The sequence below is a fragment of the Mustela lutreola genome, chromosome 15 (assembly GCF_030435805.1).
Source record: "Mustela lutreola isolate mMusLut2 chromosome 15, mMusLut2.pri, whole genome shotgun sequence".
Classification (NCBI taxonomy): domain Eukaryota; kingdom Metazoa; phylum Chordata; class Mammalia; order Carnivora; family Mustelidae; genus Mustela; species Mustela lutreola.
Window position 1 is genome coordinate 34,859,955 of NC_081304.1, and position 21,359 is coordinate 34,881,313.

Sequence of the window (21,359 nt, forward strand, 5' to 3'; positions counted from 1 at the left end):
TGTTTTTTGTTATGATCTGACTTCAAATCTTTCCTCTTTCCTCCATTGTGAGTCAGAGAGGGGAACATCTCCCTGGCACTGTTGTGATGATGAAAGGACATTTCTGTTACTAGCCTAGAGGCTGAAATATAGAAGCCACTTGGCAGGGATGGCCATTATCATTGAGAGGAGCCAATGAGAAGACAGATAATGGAGCGTCCTGTCCAGCAGCACAGTGCCCGGCACCTAACACACACGGGGAGCAGACGATTCCATGTTGCCTGGTTTCTCTTGCCCATGGTACTGGAGAAGAAACTGAACCCAGAATGGGAAAGGAACCTGTCCAAGGTCACAAAGAGTTCCCCCATTCCTTCATGAGGACTTCCAAATGCCACTGAGAAGAAAAAAACCAACATTCTTCCCAGCATCGGTAGCTGGGTACTAGGAATGGAAAGGGCTGTCAGATTCAACCTTTCCCACCAGTGGAAACTAGCGAGGAACAGGCCATCTGACACCAAACTGGGACACAGATGGCAATGGCAACAAGGCCGCGCCCCAGTTCACAGGCAGCAGCTGCCTCCCCGCCACCCTCAGCAGCAGTGCCGTGGCCGCCGTGGCACTGGGCTCTGTGTCTGGAGGCTCCTATGTCTCTGGGGACTTACTCTTCTCTCCCCACCCTCAGCAACCATGGCAGCTGTGACTGCAAACTGGGCAACTGGCAGTTTTGTCTTCATACCCTAAAAAGACCCATCCAGACTCCTGGTCCAGCCCTGCTAGGCAGGCCCCTGTGGACAGCCCGAGAAAGGAGCCAGAGAGGAAAACACACCACTCAGCACTGCTGCCTCCTCTGGAGCTTTCATCTCAGTGCCCAGCCCAGCGGGGAGAAACCAGCAGGTGTCTACAGTGAGCCTGCCCGCCCACTGCGAACATGGAAGAAGGTGCAGGCCCATTGACGAGGTCGTTGAGAAAAGACATGAAAAGCATTTTGCAGACATACTGTAGAAGGAGCAAAATTCTAAGGCCCAATTCGGTAACGCAAACGGAAGGACCTAAGTGATAGGCTAAATTGCTAGGATGAAAGCGCTTGCCAGAAAGTAGAGGTGTCTAAGGAATAAGAGAATTAATTCACTACCACGATTGTCACCTGAGCATGTGGCAACTTGAGATGGGACAGGGCCAGTATGGCCTCTACAGAAATGCAGCCTCAGCCTGATAATGACCACAGCCCTCAGCAGTGGGCTGAGTGAGAGTTCCAAGGCCCATTGGAAGAGCTAATCCTGGAGGGAGGCTAGAGGGACCAACACACTGGGTTACTTGCCTTGGGGAACACATCTGGTCAACTCCAATAAGAATAGCTGACATTTATTACTAACATCGATTTCTGCAGTCCTGAAATGGAAGACAGTATTGGCACAAGGCCACGCACACACAAGTGCACATACATGTGTGTGCATGCACACACACACACACACACGCAGTGCTCTTCGTTCTTCTTCTGCAGATTATCAGGTATTTGTTAATTTACTGAAAACTTCCTATGACCATTTAAAAATGGTGCATGTTGTTCAAAATGTGCTTTTTGTGTTAAAAAGGAAAAAAGACAGCCTTTCAAGAAGGAAAAGTTTTCTGACAAATTCTTGGAAGAGATTTCATTGAAAATAATCCTAATAATTAATATACATACATGAAAACTGAGGGGATTTGGGCAAATAAATTAGAGCATTGGTTTAAACTATAGGCTGAAATTCACTGATGTATTGTGAGATAAATTTAGTGAGTCATGACCACATTCTTTTAAAAATGTAAGAAAATAGAAAGTACTAGAATGCACTGCTTATAACACTGTTTTGTGAAAGTTTTGTATGGTTGGTTGGGTAAGGAAGTAAGTGTATGTCTGACAGAAGGCAAGAGGCAAAGATTGAGCCTGTAGGGTGATCCCCTAAAGTAAATGTTTCTGGACTAGAATAGTCCACTTGAAGAGATGGCAGACAGAAAAAGATGAAGCCTCTTTTCTCCCTTTAGTGCCATGATTATAAATGAGAAACGGTGTTCCTGGGATTGCAGGAAGTCACAGTCAGGGGGAAGAGACAGTTCCTCTTGACCTTGAGAGCTGACTTAGTGAGCTCTTAAGAGTCAACAGCAGCAAAAGGAGGCTGCCTGCAACAGAGACATGTCAAGCTTATCAGGGCTTGGGAATGAGTCCTGGGACTTTTGCCATTGGACATGGGAGAGAGCAAAGAAGAAAGAACAAGGTTTAGCTGAAGACGGAAAGAGTTAAAGTCTAAAGAGAAAACACACTTAATATGTATCCAGGTGTTTATGAAGATTTGTTGGTATTAGGTTCTATCTATCTAGACACAAAACAACTGGAGTAAGTACATGTTTTGCTTATTTAAAAAATTCTATTTTTTCTAGAAAAGGCAATATTGAAAGGAATGTCTGCTAAGCAGGAATTAGTCAGGTTGTTTTGAGGGGGGTGAGAGAGAGAGGAGGGGCTGTGGGAGACAGCATTCCGGGCAGGAGAAATATGTGTGGGGGGCCTGGCGGGCAGAGAGAGCACGTGGGCTCAGGGACCCTCCGGGGAGTTCAGCTTGGCTGGAGCTGGCAACAGCAGTGGGAGAGGAGTCTGGAGACAGGGCAGCAGCTGGTCATGAAGGGCTTTGTACACAGTGAGATGGGGTGGACCCGGACAAGGCCAGGGTTGGGGGAGAGGAAGTATCAGCAGGTGCCCGGGTGAGTGGTTCTGGAGTTCTGGAGAGAGCCATCTTGGAGATTATTTGGAATTAGTCAGTTTAGAGGAGGTAAGGGAGGCCCCAGAAGCAGAGGAGATTGCCCTGTACTGACTGGGGGTGAGGGAAGAAGGCCAAGGCGGGGCTTTGAGAAATATACCTCAGGCCGAAAGGGAAGGAAAACCCAGAAAAGCAAGGGAAGAAAAGGAGCCAGATGCAGAAGGAAAACCAGGAGAGCGAGGCAGAACAGGAGCCACAGGAGAGCACCTTGAGATCATGGGGCATGGCTCATGGTGCCAAAGCCAAGGGTCTGGTGGTGACTTTGGGGAAATAGCTGTTGTGGTTGGGCAGGCTACGGAGGCCGGGACTGTGCCTCCTCTGTGTCAAGAGCGGATGGGAGGCTGTTGTGAGGACGGCTAGGATCTGGGTGCGTGGAGTCAAGAGATCTCTTGAATAATGACCACCATTTTCTCTCTGAGAGTGAGAGACAAGATGGTGGGGTAAGAGACCTGAGAATGGGGAAGTCTGAAATACTAGCCATGCAGAAGGAAAAAGAGATTTCAAAATGATGGACTGAGCACATGCACCACATTAAAAAAAAAAAAAAATGAAGGGAAAATATTTAAAAAGGAAACATAAACTCCTACCGGACTAGAGATCTGCAGAATCTTAAGAGAAGGAAATCAGGCCAGAAACGACAGCAGGAGACAGGGACTGTGGCAGAACTGCTCACTTCTAGACTGGATGCAGAATTCATTCACTCAGCAAACAGTGACCACAGGCCTACTATGCCCCAGACACTGTTCTAGGTGCCGGTTGCTGGATTCTGTGGGAAATAATGAGCACAAACTGAGAACAGGAGGAGGGGCTACTAGCACCATAGAGAAGGCCTCCCTTGGCTCACTGGAGAGTCAATGCCAGAAATCTGTAGAGGTGCCAAACTGAACCGCTTGGGATTCTCCTTCAGCAACCCAAGTGTCAGAGCAGAACTGGACTGACCTTGATTTGGAGTTTTGCTGAACGGGGACAATGAAAGGCTGACGGGGCAAGGGGTGTGTTAATACTCCAAGACAGCGACTCAGCCAGTTATTTTAGAGCAGATTTGCAAATCACACATGTGATCTAGTTAGAATACCTGGTCAGCAGCCCCCATAGAGGACAGAACTAACACCTGCCTCCTAGATGAACTGTGTTTAAAGACAGACCTTGTCACATGTACATAGAGACCTTAGTAGGATGCTTGCGTTGACTCAGCGGGGCTGGGTGGGGCCCGAGACTGCATTTCTAACCCACTCCCAGGGACAGAGGGTGCTGCGGATTCCCAAACCACTCCTGGAATAGCAAGGCTTAAAGAGAGAAAGAAAAAAAAAAGGGTTTGCTTTACTTTGGGGGCACAGCTAAATTGCCTATGGCATAGCTTACTGGTGAGGTGCTGAAGCTGGCTGACAGCGACATTTTCAGGAATTCAGCAAGCCAAACGACACCATGTTGATGGCCTGACATTGGCCGTAACTCGAGTTTTTACACTACAGAAATGTCCAAATGCTACCCAGCAGGGCCTACCCGCTTCCCTCTGGAAAGCCGGTTGGTAAACAATTCCCAGCATGTCACTAGCGTAGCCTGTTATCACCGTGACGAATGCTCTAAAATGGGCTTCAGTGTTGGGGGGTCACAAGCGCATGCTCTGTTCACACCTTGTTAAAGAGGCCATTGGTCGTGATTGAGAGACTACACAAGGTCCCTGCTGGAAGGTACTGAGGATTGATCATCTCGGTGCCTTGGAGTACCTGACACCAGCAAACACTTATTGTCACCTTATGTGTAGGTCCTGTGAGCCACGGAGAGGAGGACAGTGGTGGGAAGGCAGAGATGGACAGGCTGCTTTGGCAAAGGGAGACTTGATGACATTCGCATCCAAGGCGCACCGCCTGTCCCAGGCCATTCCTGGGTGCGCAGGGCTGCCCCTCTGAGGCCCTTGGCTGCACCACTAAGCCCGGCACTTCAACTGGAGTTGCACGACGGGACAACTGATTCTCCGCAATGGCAGAGGGAAACGAGTTAATTTCCATAATACCTGCTTTACTGACTGACCCTTCAAATGGAGGCAGATTTTAAAAAACTGATACATTTAATATGGTCAAAAAACCCCAAATGAATCCCTTTTGGTGACAGTTTGGGGAGGAAAATGAAATTCCTCTGCTCAAGAAGGGCATCTCTTATTTTCTGACCTGTGGGTCATGCAGTTTTAATTTCCTCTCTCATCTCTTCTTCTTCTTTTTTAATTTCACAAACCTGCTTAAGGCCACAAAGACACTCCTGAATCCCTCAGCTGTCTGGCAGATGAACTGCTGCCAGGTTTGTTCAGGTTACTGTTTGTGCCAGGGTGAAGTTCTCCAGCTCCGGACCCGGCACCCCTTTAAATCTGCTTGCTGGCAGAGGGGCTCCAAGTACTGTCTGAGGAGAGCAGCCCATGAGCCGTGTGAGCCCCGGCAAGGGTGGCTCCTGGGGAGTGAGTCTGGTGACACCAGGCCCTGGTGGATGTAGCAGGGGCTGGCAGGGAACTGAGGGGTGCAGGGGAAAGGCGGTGCTAGAGGGAACTTTTGGAATGAGAAAAGCTTCCCCCCTTCTTTGAACTTCCAAGGAAAACAGGGTCAGAGCGTCTGTAAATGGCAGAGCCCGCCTCATCTGCAGATGCAGGGAAAAGAACAGGGGCACGGTGGGCTACCATCCATGGTTGGGAGGGCTGGATGATGGGAGAATGAAGGTGTACACATGTCTGTGCATGTGTGTGGCTGGCTGCTGCTTCCAAGGTCTGCATCTCCTCTCTCTCCAGGGAAGAAGCGGGTGTGGAAGGGGGCTGGCCCTCAGAGATGGCTGTCTCCTGCGGCCTAGGGCACTTCTCTATCCCCAGGCACACTCCTTCTCTTCCCTCCTTGAATCCATTCTGTCCATTTGCCTAGTATGGCGCAAGCACTGTGGCCGGGCCCAGAGCTGATGCTGTGGAGGTGGAGAGGAGAAAGATGGGTCTCCCTTCGCTTGGCACAGAACAGGAGGACTGAATGGGAGGTGAAGAAGGGAGGGGAGGAAGAGAGGGAAAAGCTTAACTGCTGACTATCTAGGGGAGGGGGAGGATCCACACGGAAGTGGGACAGACGTGTGATGACGGCGGGCACTTCAAGCCCTGCTAAAAATGGCTGCCTCTCTAAATCTTGCTGATCCTGATTCCTGTCCCAGGTTGTAAGTTTCTCCTCGCTGGGGTCCTCTTCCCAGGTAGGCCGGTGCAGTGGGGACGATAATGTTCACAGTAAAGAATAGTCTCCAGAGGCCTTGGGCAAGCAAGAGTGGAAGGCCCATGGCCAGGATCGGCTCGACCCAGTAGGAAGTTCCTGTTGACCTCAGGAACTGGGGAAGAGGCCTGCTGGGCAGTCGTTCTTGGGCCTAAAAGCTGGGCTAGAGAATGCATTAGCCACATAGGAATGGAGAATGAGGAGGTGCTTCGGAAGAAAAGGGGCGGCAGGCTGCGCTGTAATTGTGCGGCGATGGGAGCATCGTGGTCTTTCCTGACTGCATGCTGTGCACGTGTGTGTGCATGTGTGCATGGGCACATGCGTGCGTGCACGTGCACATGTATGCTGCTTGCTGGCACAGGGCTCACCCATCTTCTAAGGACATCTTCTGACTGCTCTACAGATTCGAGAAGCTGCCCTGGGCTCTGGCTGCTGAGCCTTCTCACAGGCAAGAGCGCAAGGGCAAAGGCAGCAGAAGAAAAGAGTAGCCTGGGGGCTCAAACCAGCCTTGCTTCATGCTTGCTCCCTCCAGGCAGGCAGGCCCCACTGCTACTTGCTAATCCACAAAGCCTCAAGCATGAGAGTATGACGGAAGGTGCTCTGCCTTCCCACTCCATGTCTTAGGACTGCTGAGAACTGAGGGACTCCACAGTTGTTCCTTCCCTTGGAGTAGGTGTCCTTCCAGGAGCCACATGTACAACACAGTTGCATTTGTCACTGCATTTGTGTACATGTTATTCCACGTACGACGGGTCACTGGGTCCCGTGCACTCCTTCACACAGGGCTCTCCCAAGACCAGAGACTTCCAAACTGATGCTAGTCAGAGTGCTGACCAAAGGAACACACAGTTAGAACAAATGGACACCCTCTCCCGCCAGAGAAGGTCTATGCCAACATGTGCTGGTCCTGACCCCGTCAGGCTGGAAGTGCGAGGCCACCTTTACCTGTTCCGGATCCCACCACGTCCCGGCTCGGCGACTCGGCCATGGCATCGGCGAGCCGCTCCCGGAGGCCTTCCTCTGTGTGCTCCATGGAGGACATGTGCCGCAGTCCAAAGCCCTCTGGCCAGCTCCCACACACCTCTAGCAGGGTCACGCTCCGGTCAAAGGTACCTGCGGCACACATGGGATATCCGGCCTTGAGTGTGTGCTTTCAGAGAGCGGGCCCTTCCTCTGTCTACCTGCCACTAGCCGCCCCCTCCTCACCCCCACCCCCACCCCCACCACGGTCCATTTTGGCTTTTCTTCTCCAGGCTGGATGGAGGAGACACCACCATGAAACCCGTGCTGAGGGCAGCAGCTCATGACGTGAGATCAGACAGGGCAGACTTTCAGGAAAAAGACCTCAGAAACAGGTCAAGGGCAGAGCACCTCTTGGCCAGGTTCAACCCAAACACACCTCTACTTTTCTTTCTTTGAGGCAATAGGCCTTCCCCTAACAGTTCATTTAAAAAAGTGGTACATAGCTTAAAACTTCAAAAAAGTTTTCCATCCCACTCCATCCTCTAACCTGTACCCAACCTCCTCATGTTACATCTGAGGCTCAGATCCAACAGCAGGTTTGTGACAGACCTGGGTCAAGAACGCCCATCACCTGACGCCTCAATCTGGAGCTCGCTCTACTCTGCCGCATGCAGTCCCCCAGCTGCCCAAGGACAGACGGACAAGAAGGGCACCATTTGGGGGACGCCAGCAATGGAGCTGGGTGATAGAATCTCCAGCAAAAATTGTTCCTTAACTTGAAGGCGTGCTCCAGTTCCAAGACGTACATGGCGCTGTGCTCGGTGCCAAGATGAGATTTTAGGTGCAAGATCACTTCAAAGTCTAAATTTAAATTCTTCTCCTCTATTATACAGCAAGTCTTCTGTGAAAGCTTAGTTCGTCTACTCTCTCTTGGAAGGAGATTATCGTCATGCTCTGTTGCTTTAAGCACATACCATTTTCCCAGTGATTAGGTAACTGAATCTACTGCATTTATTGGGCTTGGTTCCTGCCAGCACCAGGAAGATGGGGAAAAAATGCAAATGCCAATGTTTCCTAAAGTTAAAAGTACGCACAACACACACTTTTTATCAGGCCTTGCTTCTCCTCTTTGATCAGCCGTCAGAAACTATCTTCCCCAGGCGGGCAGGACTGGGCAGCGTCAGCGCACACTCTCTGCCAATGACAGGTGGTAATAGAGAGGGTGCGAGCCCCAGCCCCGGCAGGCGGCCCTGCCTCTGATAATGGCCAAAGCATCGAGGTGATAACCGTTAGTAAACACTCCGACAGCCGGTGACTCCATACATCAGCAAAGAGGGCCAGATAATCCTGAGCTCTTCTGACCAGACAAAGGCCCTTGGCCAGCCCGCTGGGATTTATATGTGTGGCAAGGGTCACCACTGGCTCCTGAATGTCATCAGCCAAGTTTGGCTTTGATTTATCTCTTGCCTAATTGCAGGGAAGGTTCCTGGTGCTGGGAGGATGGGTAACATCTACAAATGTATCTCCCCAAGAAGAGGCCACCTTGGGACTGGGTTGCCGGGCATCGGCTTGTTGGGTGGGACCCAGGAATGGGGAGCTGCCTGATAGTACCTTCTCTCTTCATTAGCAGGGTCAGGATGGATCTGGGGAGCCAGGAGCCAGTGGTGGGGGTGAGGAGCTCTGAGCATCAGCCCTCCAAGGGTCTGAACTGTGCATTCATGCCTTGGCAGTACCAAGCCCAGAGCCAACCCCCGAGAGCATTAGCAATAATCAAAAGTGCCCAGGCCCTAAGGACTGGTGACATACTGATATATGTCACTGATGACATATGACCCACTCTCTAAGTGATGTTAGGTAAGTCCCTCAATCTCTTTTTTCCATCTCTGAAGTAGAACTATTAACTCTGCCTCGAAGGAATGGAAGGTTAAGCCAGGTTCCCACCAGGAGCCGGAGTTCTCCCCTGGTGCTGTCCCACTCTTAGCCGACAAGATCAAGAGCTACAGCGTCATTGCGCATCTGATGACCGGCAGATGAGGGAGTTAGTAATAAAACCTGCGCGCTCCCCCACCTTGTAACCGCAGGGCTATGGTGACAGCTTTCTTATGGACAGACATGTCTCAGAGTCTGTCTCAAGAATGGAGATGCCCTTACCTTCTGTCACTTCACAAGAGCAGCGTGCCTGTCCCTAAAAGGTGCTCAGTCAGTGTTAGTACACGCCGTTCTTAGAGGTCAGGGCAGCTGAGCAGACAGCAGGAGCCAAGAGGAAGAAGAAAACAAAATAAGCCAGCAACATGCTATGACAAGAAGGGTGCAGGTAAGAAGGCAGGCCTGATCTACGACAGATGGTAAAGGCCAGGGGAGCATGTGGTATTTTAGGGACAAAACAACAGTAGACATGTGAAAAAGAAATCATGAGCTGGTGGAGAATGGAAATAGAGCTGGACTCAAATGTAGGTTCTCGACATGTATTAACTGTGTAGGTCCGGGCAAGTTCTTTAACTTTCTGAGCCTCTGATTCCATACCCATAAAAGTGGAAAAAACAGTACAACCCTACAGGGTTGTTGTGAGAGTTGGATTAGATGAACATACAATCAATCCCCAGCACATAATGGGGGTGCTCATGTGCATGTTAGTAACAGCAAATATGTACAACTTTATACCGCTGGAAGCATCATCATAAATATTGCCGATCACAATCCTGAGACTGGTTTATTTATTTATTTTTTATTTTTATTTATTTCTTTGACAGAGACAGAGATAGCAAGAGAATACAAGCAGGGGACTATGAGAGGGAAAAGCAGGCTTCCAGCTGAGCAGGGAGCCTGATATGGGGCTTGATCCCAGGACCCCAGGATCAGATCCCAGGACCCTGGGATCATGACCTGAGCTGAAGGCAGACGCCTAACAACTGAGCCACCCAGAAGCCCCAATCCTGACATTGTTAACAATTATTATGGAAGAGGGGCTGGAAGCTCTAAGGGATTAAACGGCATGCTCAAGGTCTCGAAGTGACAGATCCTGAACACAGGCTCCTAATTCTTAGTTTGGACTTCATTCTGTCGCTTTACACTCTATTTCTCTTAGCTGCATCTGTAGTGGAGAACTGTTTTCGTTTTTGCTCTTTTTTGTTTAAATTCAGTTCATTAACATATAGGGTATTATTAGTTTCAGAGGTAGAGTTTAGTGATTCATCAGTTGCATAGAAAGAACACCCAGTGCTCGTTACGTCACATGCCCTCCTTGATGCCCATCATCCGGTTACCCCATCCCCCCACCCCCTCCCCTCCAGCAGCCCTCAGTTCGTTTCCTAGAGATAAGAGTCTCTTATGGTTTGTCTTTTTCTCAGACTTCGTCTTACTTTACTTTTCCCTCCCTTCCAGTGGAGAACTGTCATAGGGAGAAATCACCTCTATCTTTCCTAACTTGTTGAGGGCTCTTATCACCTTCAACCAATACCTCTAAAAAGTCTTTTCCACTTCCAACCAGCCCAGCTTCTTTGGAGTATCATGGTAATGCTGACATGTCATCCTGTCTGTTGGATGGCACACAGGAGGGAAAAAACACTGGCGGAAGATATATTCTGTTCTCTCTTCACAGGGGCACTGCTGAGGTGGTGTGGGCACGAGGCTGGGGATACAGTGTCCGTCAGAGGAGCACGAGATTGTCTCTACTGTCCTGAGAAGTCCCAGAGAGGACTTATCGTGCTGGATGGAATCTGCACAGACACTCTGTGGTGCCTTCTTCTTTGCCCTTGCCTTCTACCCTGGCCAGCGTGGATGAGGACAGCAAAGGAGATCCTGGACTCTTCTGGGTCCGGAGTGAGAGAGAGCTGCAGGTGTGTGTGTGTCAGCAAGGGCTGGGGTTAAGAGGCCAAGCCCTCGGAGAGTGAGGTCATCTCTGCACTCTTAGGCAACTGCACATCGTGTCAGCATTGTCGGCACGGCTATCATTCATCGGGTGGGCCCTGAGAGTCTCGATCAGATGGGCTGGCCCTCTGAGTCCCATTATGGGAGAAGGGTCAGTTTCAAGGGAGAGAAAACACTTAGTGCAGGCTGTTCAAGAAGCACAAAATATACGTACTTAGCAACAAAGATTTTTTTTGCTGAAGCAATGCTCTGTGGTTTGCAAAGCCCCCTCACATTTATTATTTCAGTTAACTCACACATTCCTCAAATACTGATTAGCATCCACTATGATATGACTCAAGCACAGCACTGAGGTATGGGGATACAGAGTGAGCCAAAAAAAAAAAAAAAAAAAAAAAAGGTTCATCGTCTTTCACAAAACTCTGAGAAGCAGCAATCGTCACCATTTTACACATTTATATTTTACTGAGGCTGAGGGAGAGAGGTGAGGTAACTTAAGGCCATGGTTTAGATGTGACAGTCTTGCTCTGATGCTTTCTGGGAATCCCTTCTTTTAGGGCTGCCTCCCACCCTGCTATTCTCTGCACAACATTTTCTAAGATTTAGTTCAAGTCTCACCTGCTTTCTGAAACCCTCAGTAACCAACCAAGTTATAATGAGAGCTGTTCCAGAAAGTCTGTTTGCATGGCAGGTTCTTTACCTTTTGGATGAAGCTGATGAAAGCTCTGAACTTGCCCCCAAAAATGTATGTTTGCATACATAAAATTATGTAAGCAATTTCATAAAATGCTGTAAAGTGATTACGGTTCTGTATGGTTCTCTGAAGCCCATCTTTGGATCCCAGGTTAATGAGATCATTTCCATGGTGTCATTCCCATCCTGCCTTATGTTGTGTCTTCATGATTTGCTCTCCAACCTACTTTAGAAGCTCCTCGAGGGCATGGATTCCTCCATAACCCATAAGTCTGTAATAAGTATAGGACTTTGTGCATCACATTTACTCAAGATATGTTTGATTATCAACTGATTGAGACCATCTAAGAAATCTGACAGTCACTTTGGAGTCAATACCTTTTTGGTAGGATCCCGGTGCCTAAACATCTAGGGCTGGGATTAGGAGGAATAAGCTAGAGGTAGGCAGAAAAGGGAGCTAAAGTGAAACAACAGGAAGGAAGGAGCTTATAAGGGAGCAGAAAAAAAATGTCACGGTATTATTCTACAGCCTTCTGCATTTATTTTAGACTGGAGACCCCGGGAATTGGAGGAACCGAACAATCTGCCTTGGATGGCACGGAGAGTCGGGCTTGTACAGGTGAGCTTCCTGAATCCTACTTCCCAGCTTGGCACCCTGTGTTACACTTTTTTCCCCAGAGGAGAAATGGGTCAGGTTCTTGGGTTTCACAAACCCATTAAAGACACGCTGTGATAGCTGGGAAGCCTGCAGCTCCTGGGAAGCCTAGGGGAACATGTGCTCTGTCTTTGGTATACCACTGCTGGGGGGCAACGGAGCCTGAGGGAAAGAGGGGGCATGGGGTGTGTTCCTTGGAGCTGATAGTGTCTAATCACACCCTAGCTATTTAGAAGATGTGGCACAGCCTTCCCCGTGCCTCAGTCAGGTTTAGCCCAGAATTTGAACTTTGATGAGAGGCTCCCGATCAGATTTCTAGCCTCCAGCGAGGCCAGGTAGCAGATGCAAAACTTGTCATTAAACACAAGCCCTTCTGGGTGAGCACTCACGACAATGATGATGTCCGTGAGAACTAAGAAAGGATTCTAGGTGGGATGGCAGCAACTACCAGAGAGCTTCCTTGTCTGTTCTCCAAATTAGCTCACTCAACAGATCTGGAGACTGGTCCTGTGGTAGAGAGCTCCTCTCTGTGTTTCAGGCTGGTTCACACAAGCACAGGCTGAGGACATTAGCTTTATTTGGTACCTGGATGTGGCCGCAGGCATATCTTACTATATCAATACGCACTGTGTTGTGACTAACACAGACTGGTTCACTGTGGGAAGGGGAGAGAATATGGGTACCCTGTCTGTCCCTCTCAATTCCTTAGGGTGGCTCCCAAGGTAACCGTGATCTCACAGCCACAGGTAACCGTGATCTCACAGCCACAGACACGGTATACAGCTAAGGGGCCTAGACCCCAGCAATCTTTTAAGACTCAGATTATCTAATGGTCACCAAACTTGTGACAGTGTGCCATCTTTATCCAATATTCATCCATTTGGCTGTGGGGTTTGGGTTTAGGTCATTTTTATTTTTCAAATTCAATTCAATTAAATAATTACATTTTTAAAGTAGGCTCCATGTCCAGCGTGGAGTTCAATACAAGGCCTGAACTCATGACCCTGAGATCAAGACGAGCTGAGATTAAGAGCTGGATGCTCAACTGACTGAACCACCAGGTGCCCTGGGGTTAGGTCACTTTTAAAGGGGTACCTGGCTGGCTTAGTCAAAAGAGCATGCAACTCTTGATTTCAGGGTCGAGAGTCTGAGGCCTGTGTTGGGTTTAGAGATGACTTAAATATATAAAACATTTAAAAAAGAAAAGGACTTGTTACTCCAGGTCAGAAGTAAATTGAGCAAGAGAAAGGAAAGGTACCAGCAGCAGAGAAATGCCTTTGCTGATGCTGGCAAGCCAGGAGATGCTGACGTGCCAGATGTGATGATGTTATGCACATCTGTTCTCCCAGGCCGTTGGGGCCACGGCTGGGAAGGGATTATTCATCATTCATCACAGTCCACGAACAGACTGCCTGGTGTGGCCAACATATCAAGCCAGAGGAGAAGAGTTCAACAGTAACTCGGACACCAAGATTTCTTCAATTTAACCAAATAGTTGTTTTGGCAACTACTTTCACAAGTGCCATGTATGATCACAACTCATACTTTCAAGAGGAGGAGACAGACCACAACTCAAGATACCAAGGTTATAACTGGACTTCTTCCATTAACTTTTCTGGACATTCTAGGTCTTAATTTCCCCATTTCTCACATGCACAGTAAATGAGTAACTCCCACAATAGAGGTTCATCACACTGGCATGAATAGCCTCAAATGTAATTAATAATAATACACTAACAGAGCAATGGTGAGATGATGTTTGATGTATCTGGGGATAAAAGGTACCATATTTCATTTTCCATGAACCAGAAAACATAATTAAGCATTCATACCGTAAGTGGGTTCTTTTTTCTTTCTTACTTTATTAAAGATATATGGTAATCATCGGACCTGGGTTCACATGCCATCTCCTGCTATTTTCTCACTCTATGACCTTGGGAAAGTCATTTGGCCTCTTTGGACCTTGGTTTCTCTACCTGCCGTAGTGGGCTGAATTGCATTTCCCCCCAAAATATGCCCACCTCAGAATGGGACCTTATTTGGAAATAGGGTCTTTGCAGACATAATTAAGGATCCAAGATGAGACTCACCCTAGAATTAGGGTGAGTCCTAAATCCAGTGTCTGGAATCCTAATGACAAAAAGGAGAGGAAAATCACCAGACGGAGCAGGAAAAAAACCATGTGATGACAGAGGCAGAGAGACCGGACTTATGCTGTGACAAGACGAGGAATGCCGGGATCCACCAGAAGCTGGAAGAGGTAAGGAAGGTTTCTCTCCTAGAACCTTTGGAGGGACTGTGACCTTGCTGACCCTTAACTTTGAACTTCTGGCCTCCAGAAATCTGAGAGAATAAAATTCTGTTGTTTTTAGTCACCAGGGCTGTGGTAATTTGGCATGGCAGCCCTAGGAAAGGAATACACTTAGAGAACAGGGACATGAAATCTGCCGTCCAGGCTGTTGTGAGCATCTGATCAGATTGTGCATGAAAGAGTGTCAGGTAAAGTCGCACAGGGCCACCTGAACACGGACAGCTACTGTGGGACTACGGGAGCAGTTCTTCAGAGGTGTGCTGGGATTCTGAGAAAGGCTTAGAAAGTGAAGACAGTGATCTGGGGACATCTCTAGGCCAGAAGACAGGCACTAGGCCAAAGACACTGGTGTGCAGACTCCATCATTAAAGCTGAGTGGTTCTGTGTGGTGACACAGCAAAGGCCCTTGATGGGAACTCCAAGCACAGAAGTGGGTGTGTGGCCCCCACTTCTCTGAGGATGCCTGCAGGGGGCACAGGAGGGCAGGCCAGGTGGCTCTTAGCTCCCAGGTTAGCTCCCTTCCATTCTCGTGATCTCCCTACCTTTCCCTACATCTGAGGGGGATGTTTCAGCTCCTAAATTGTTTAATAAATAAATATGATCATACTCAACATGGGTAAGGATAAAACGAGGGTAAGGAAGAAGGTAAGGGTAAGGAAGGAATGAGACGGACTGGTGCTGGTGGGGAATATTATTGTTATAAACCCCATGAAGGGCAATTTGGCAATACGTACTAAGAGCCTTTTAAAAACATTTCCAACCATGACCTAGGGATTCCACCTCCAGAATTCTAGCCCAAGTAAGTAAGATGCTAACCAACCCTCAGGCATAAAGATGCCCCTTGCCACTTTAACACTGCCTTAAAATAAGGTATTTGTGAGGTAAATCATACTTCCTTCTTGCAGCAGAATATTAGGTAGTCACAAAAAAACATGTTTATAATAGGGGAAATTCTTTAAGATATCATGTCAAATAAAATCAAAACAAAATCGTATAGTTATTATTACCGAGCAATGTAAAGGAAGCGTAGACAAACATTTTTAAAAAAATTCACGATGAAGCATTAATCATGGTTGCCTGGGGGTAGCTGGGTCACTTTATACCCATCCATGTGTTTTCTGTAACTTTGGCAATACATAAATAAATAAATAAATAAATAAAGCAAGTCAACAAACATGAGGAAAAAGCAGAGAGAGAGAAGAGAGAGAAAAAAAGCCCCGTGCCAGAAACATGTGCACTGGGACACAGACAGTAGCCCCCTGAGGAACATCTGAGTGGAGGGCTTCCCCTGAGCCTGGTTGACACGCCTGGGGGGCGGGGGGAGCCTGCAGCTCCACGGCCCGCATCTGACTCCTCTCCCAGTGTCCGCAGCCGGCCGCACGCGATGTTGACTCATCCCTGTGTACATCGGACATATTTTCTTTTAATTTGTGTCAGGAATGTGCACCAACCTGTGTGTGTGAAAACGGCAGAAACAACTTGACCTCTGTACAAATTTCATAAAACAGTTCAGAAAGGACCAGAAGAGCAACGCTGGAAGGACTCCAATTTAAAATCAAGTCCCTTTACCTGTCATCTTTGTCCTGCCCGGCCACCCCAGCCCTCAGCCTTTCGATAAACAGGACAGAGCTTGCTAGGAGACACCCTTTCCTGATTGCCAAGGAATGTCTGAGCCCCTCACACATCATTAGGAGGTCACTGAGCCGGGCCCCTGCCTTTTGCCTGGGAGCCCAGGAGATCAGTCATCACTGCAGGGCCCCAAAAGGAGAATTTCAATGGGCTCCCCACTCATAGCAGACCTGGAGGTGCCTCAGACAGAAGAGCTTTCCAAGTCAGGCTGACACTGGCATTTCCCAGACAGGATCCCAGAGATCTTTCCTCCTCTGCTTTGAAACAGAAACCATCAAGATTTCTACCCCTCAAAGTGGGAAGAGAAGAATTGTCTTGCAGCTAGACTGCAATGAAAATATTCCCTGCAGGATGGTCTGCCCTGCTTCTGAGGATGGAGAGAAAATTTACACACGGCGTTCTGTTACAGGACTCTTAGGGTGAGGCTCAGAATACACCACAAGACAAACTATATCCTCGGAAACCTAACATCTCCTTTTTATTCCAACATCTCCTTCAATGGAAAAACTTCATGGAACTGTATCTCTAAACACAAATGAGCAAACAAAATGGGTTTTCCAGAACAGTCCCGCTCCCAAACAAGTCCTGTGAGCACATCAGATATGGTGGAAGGCAAGAGAACTAACATTTATTGTTTATTTTGTTCCAGGCATGGCCACTTTATAATACCTTACCTCACTAAAATTGCCCCAGCAAGTCTATGAGGTTGGTGCTGACATTCCCATTTTATAGATCAAGCAACTGAGGCCAAGGAAAGTAAAATTTTGCTCAAGATGACGATGTCAAGGCTACAGTCAAGATTCTGATTCTAGGTCCAAGGCCTGTACTTTCTTCCACTAAAATTCATGCCAAATTTTCATTTTGAAAATATGGCTGCAGAACCAGTAAGGGGATTTCCAGTTAAGCCTTCCTACTGCAGAATTTTTAAGTGGTTCTTAGAGTTGGGCAGTTGGGAGGCCGGACAAAGAACCCAACCCAAACAAATCCTGTGTGTGTCTTAAAGAGACTTCAGTACTCCGCAAATAAGCCAAATTTGAGGCTCTCCACCGAGAACTTTGAAGTCTGAAACCTGGGACTAAGAAGTCTTCTGTTTTTATTAATTAAAGAAGATGTTTCAAAATCATCAGATTTAGCACGATGACTGGACTTCAGATGTGAAACTCAATATACACACAGACATGCATGGCTTGTCCTTTTGGGTTATTTTTGATCTTCCCTGAGGATCTGCATCTCCTCAGATGAGATCTCTCTGCTTCCTGGGCTGGCTGACATGTCTGCAGGCCCAATTTTGCAGGCCTGGGCCCCTGCTGGCCTCAGGAATTTCAAAGGCCAGGGAGAGAAGTGTGGGCAAAGTGGCTCCTACCACCATTTGCTCCTCTAGGCCCCCAAGGCAGTAGCTGTGGGAAAGAAGGGAGGAACCCACTCTGGGCTGAAGGAAGGTCCTGTATGTGCCTGTAGGTCCCAGAGTTGACTGGTTTGATGCCCTGCCAAGTTTTGGTTTTGTTATTTTGGTAGTCACCTAACCACGTGGGCTTTCAAATGGTGTTTCCAGCTTGGGCAAAAGGCATTTCCATTTGTAGTGTGTGGTCAGCCTTCCACTTTTCTCTGCCACCAAACCCCATCAGCTCTCACTCCAAGGGGCAAAGCTGAACCAGATTTTTAGCTGCAGGGGTCTTGGATGAAGATTTGTGCCTGGCCTGCCATTCCGACACAGGGTATATTATATAACAGGATCCCTACTTTCCAGGCCCTTACAACAAAGCTGTTCACCAAAGACTTGGCCTCAGGGCCTGAGAGGAGCAAGATGAGAAACAGCACTGTTTGGACAATGGGGGACACCCACTAAAGCTGGGGTAGTCGGGGACGGTTTCCATCAGTTATGGCATCTTGATGTGGGTGGAAGATATGCCACAGTAGGGGGGATGTCTGGGTAAAAACACCAAGGCAGGGATGTTCCTCACGTAGAGGCAGTCAGTAGAGTCTACTGGAGTGGAGGGTCCCTCATGAAGAATACTACCACATGTGGTTCCTCAGAATTGGTGCCCATTTTCACACAGCTATTTCCTTGTGACTGTGGGACCATAGCAATCTGTACCATGGGCAGGACAGATACTGTTGACTCCATTTTACAGATGAGGCTCCCGAGGCTCCCGATGAGGAAATGACTTGCTTCGCTCACCTTAGGTTCTTTACTTTTTTTTCTTTTATTGAAGTATAGTCGACAGTTACTTTAGTTTCTTGCCTCCCAGGGTAGTTGTGGCACCCTCTGTGAAGATCCTCAGTGAACAAACCGGCACTATAGAAATATCATCATGGCGGCCTGAGGCAGGTGCCAAAATGGGATCACAGGGCAGACTGGTGACTGACTTTGCTGAAATCCTAACTAGTGCTGGCTTGGGCCCCTTGTCCTACAAGGGCTTCCTTGACTTTTGGCCTCATTTCCTGGTCCTGCGGCCCACGGGGGTGAGCGTGGTGGTAGGGTTCAACACGGTATCACTTGACTTTATCACACAAGGTGTGTCCATGGCTTGTTCCACACCTGAAACAGTGAGGGTGCTTGGGAATTGTCATTCCCTGCCTTGACATGTCCACGTGTTTGTTCAGCCTTGGCTGCTCCCACTGACTCATCCTCAGCCTGGGCATGGAAACCAGGGAGGATGTAGGGAAAAGAGAAGAAGCTGCAGGAACACACAGCAGGAGCAATGAGGTGTAGAAATCTTAACAATGACAATAATCCCTTACAATGCACCGGCTTTACCCTTTACAAGGTGCTTTCAACTGCCTTAATCCTCACAACACTCCTAGAGAGGAAGGCAAGGCAACTCTTATTAGCCCCCCTTTAATGGCTGAGGAAGTGAATGCAGAGATGAGTTTGGAGAACCCGATCCTGCGTGCTACACCTTTGCTAGTCCAAGTGTGGGCCACTGGCCAAGACAGCAGCATTGCCTGGAAGACTGGGAGAAATGCAGCCCCGTGCAGGCCCTGCCCCAGGCTTAATAAAGCAGAATGTGCACTTAAATCACATCCCCAGGGGGTTGTGTGCACACTAGAGTTGGAGAGAATAGCTTACACGGCACTCCCCTCGCCCTGTTCCGGTCCCTTGGAGTATATCTGGTTCTACCTACTCATTTAAAGACCAGGAAATTGAGACCCAGGAGCCGATGGGATACGGCCTGTGACAGAATCAGGAGCAGACAGAACTTTGGTCTTGCAAAGCAGTCCTGCTCCTGTTTAATCCAGCTGACACTCAACTACTGTGCGCCTTGCCTTTTCTCCTCTGTCCCTGCCCCACAAGTTCAAGTCTCAAACCGCTCTCAGCTGCCAGGCCCTCAGCCTCACCCCTCAGTTCCAGCCTTGTATTAAGTGTTAACACAAGTTCTAGGACCTAGGGTTAACATTCTATTAAAGCAAACAGGCAAGCTGAGACCTCCTGCTACAGTGGAAGAGCTCAGTGGGGGTGCAGAGCACCCAGGGGCTCCCAGGCACAGCTGCGGAGGGGTGGGCTGGCGCTCAGCTGTCTCTGCCCTGCCCCACTCGGAGGCCCTACTGCTTTTAGGAGAGGACCAGGCACTCCCTGCTTACCTGTGGAGGGGACACTACACATGCCTTATAAAATGCCCACTTCATTAGTAAGTGTGGAAAATGCCCAAATAACTGTGTTAAGCTGGTTATGATTTTCCCTCTATTCACCGGTCTCCCTGGGTGCCAAGTTTGGCGCCTGTGGGTAAAAGCAATTCCTAGGCCTTGGCTGGAGCTTGGGGCCAGGATTCTCCCTCCTTCTCCCCCACCCCCCACTTCTACTCTATTGAGGCCAATCAGGATGTTATTCATTTCCCTAGCAGAGACGCAAGTTCAAAAAGGGCCAGGAGAGCTCCTCGGCCCAGTCACAGTGTGAGAAATGCCAGTCTTTCCCATGAGAAGGAAGCAACAGATTTTGTTTCTGCTACTTATGCAAGGAGCAGCCCAGAATGAATGTGTGTGTGTGTGTGCGCACATGCGCACATACACACGCCCACGCAGAAACCTAGCTTTTTATCTCTGGACCTATGGAACATAACGAATTTACAGGAAGACTGGAGTCATCCATAAGGAGAGAGGCGAAAAAAGCTGAGGCGCCCAGAGGTCCCTAGGAGGGGCCTGGAAACCTCATGTTACTATCTCAGACAGACATGGACCTGTCATCCAACCTTGAGTTAGGGCTAACAGCTGAATGAAAGAATTTCTCATTGTGCTTCATTTGAGTTTTAGAAATGCTTTTAGGGCTGAAAAGCTACTTAGAAGAGCTTTCTCACATCCCTCAGACTGTTAAAAATAAATAAATAAAAACCAAGTGTATTTGTTGTAGAAACACCTACCAAATAGCTCCAAATGAACTTGCAAATTCATACAAACTCCCCTGGGCAAGTCATTAACCCTTTCTGGACTGGACCTCCCTTTAAAATAAAGAGGCCTGGATAGGAGCTCCATAATCTTCAAATGCAGGAAGGGACTCTCACGCTGTCAAGATCCAAATGGGTGGTGGCGCCCCATTTACTGGGTGAACCATCCCCCTCTTTCTTGCCCTGCCTCTGGGGTCCACCTTCAAGAACCAGCAGCAGTGGCCTGTGCTCCAAATCTAGCTGTAATCCCTTCCCTCCATTTAGTACCTTCTTATGCCTTATTTTAAAGGCCATTGTGAGAGAGGGGTGGGGAGCAGGTCTATTGGCCAGATGAGGTGGCTATAAGTCACTGAGCTTTCTGTTGGTTGAAAGAGCACTTGATTAAGAATGGGAAACTGAGGGCTAATTCTGGTGCCGGTATATTCTAGCAAGTCACCTCCTGGCCCCTCAGTTTTCTGCACTGTAAAAGAAGAACAGTAACGCTAGTTATTAGTGATGCCTGGGTGGTACGGTCCGTTAAGCATCTGACTCTAGGTTTTGGCTCAGGTCATGATCTCAGCGTCATGGGATAGAGCCCCGTGTCAGGCTCTGAGCTCACCGTGGAGTCTGCTTGAGATTCTCTCTCCCTCTCCCTCCGCCCCTCCCACTTATGGTCTCTTTCTCTCTAAAAATAAATAAAGCTTTAAAACAATAATAATACTAGTTATTATTACTGTTAGTTATTTATAATCCTCAAAATTATGCTAAGATTCAAATGTTGATGTTCATGATAGACCCTTCAAGACTACAATGTGTAACAGGTACGTAAAGTATTGACTTTACCCTTAGAAGCCAGATGGCTTTATATTGGTGCTCTCACCACTTCTC

The 21,359-nt window shown here is 48.3% G+C and overlaps 1 protein-coding gene across 8 annotated transcripts in view; it reads right to left on the reverse strand.

Annotated features, from left to right (window-relative positions):
* The window catches only part of BCAS3 (BCAS3 microtubule associated cell migration factor), a 591,123-nt gene that overhangs the window by 16,695 nt on the left and 553,069 nt on the right, over nt 1-21,359 (reverse strand). For all 8 annotated transcript variants that reach the window (XM_059149981.1, XM_059149982.1, XM_059149978.1 and 5 more), the window contains one exon: nt 6,941-7,108. In XM_059149981.1, coding sequence (XP_059005964.1) covers nt 6,941-7,108 — 168 coding nt within the window. The remainder of the gene's footprint in view (nt 1-6,940; nt 7,109-21,359) is intronic.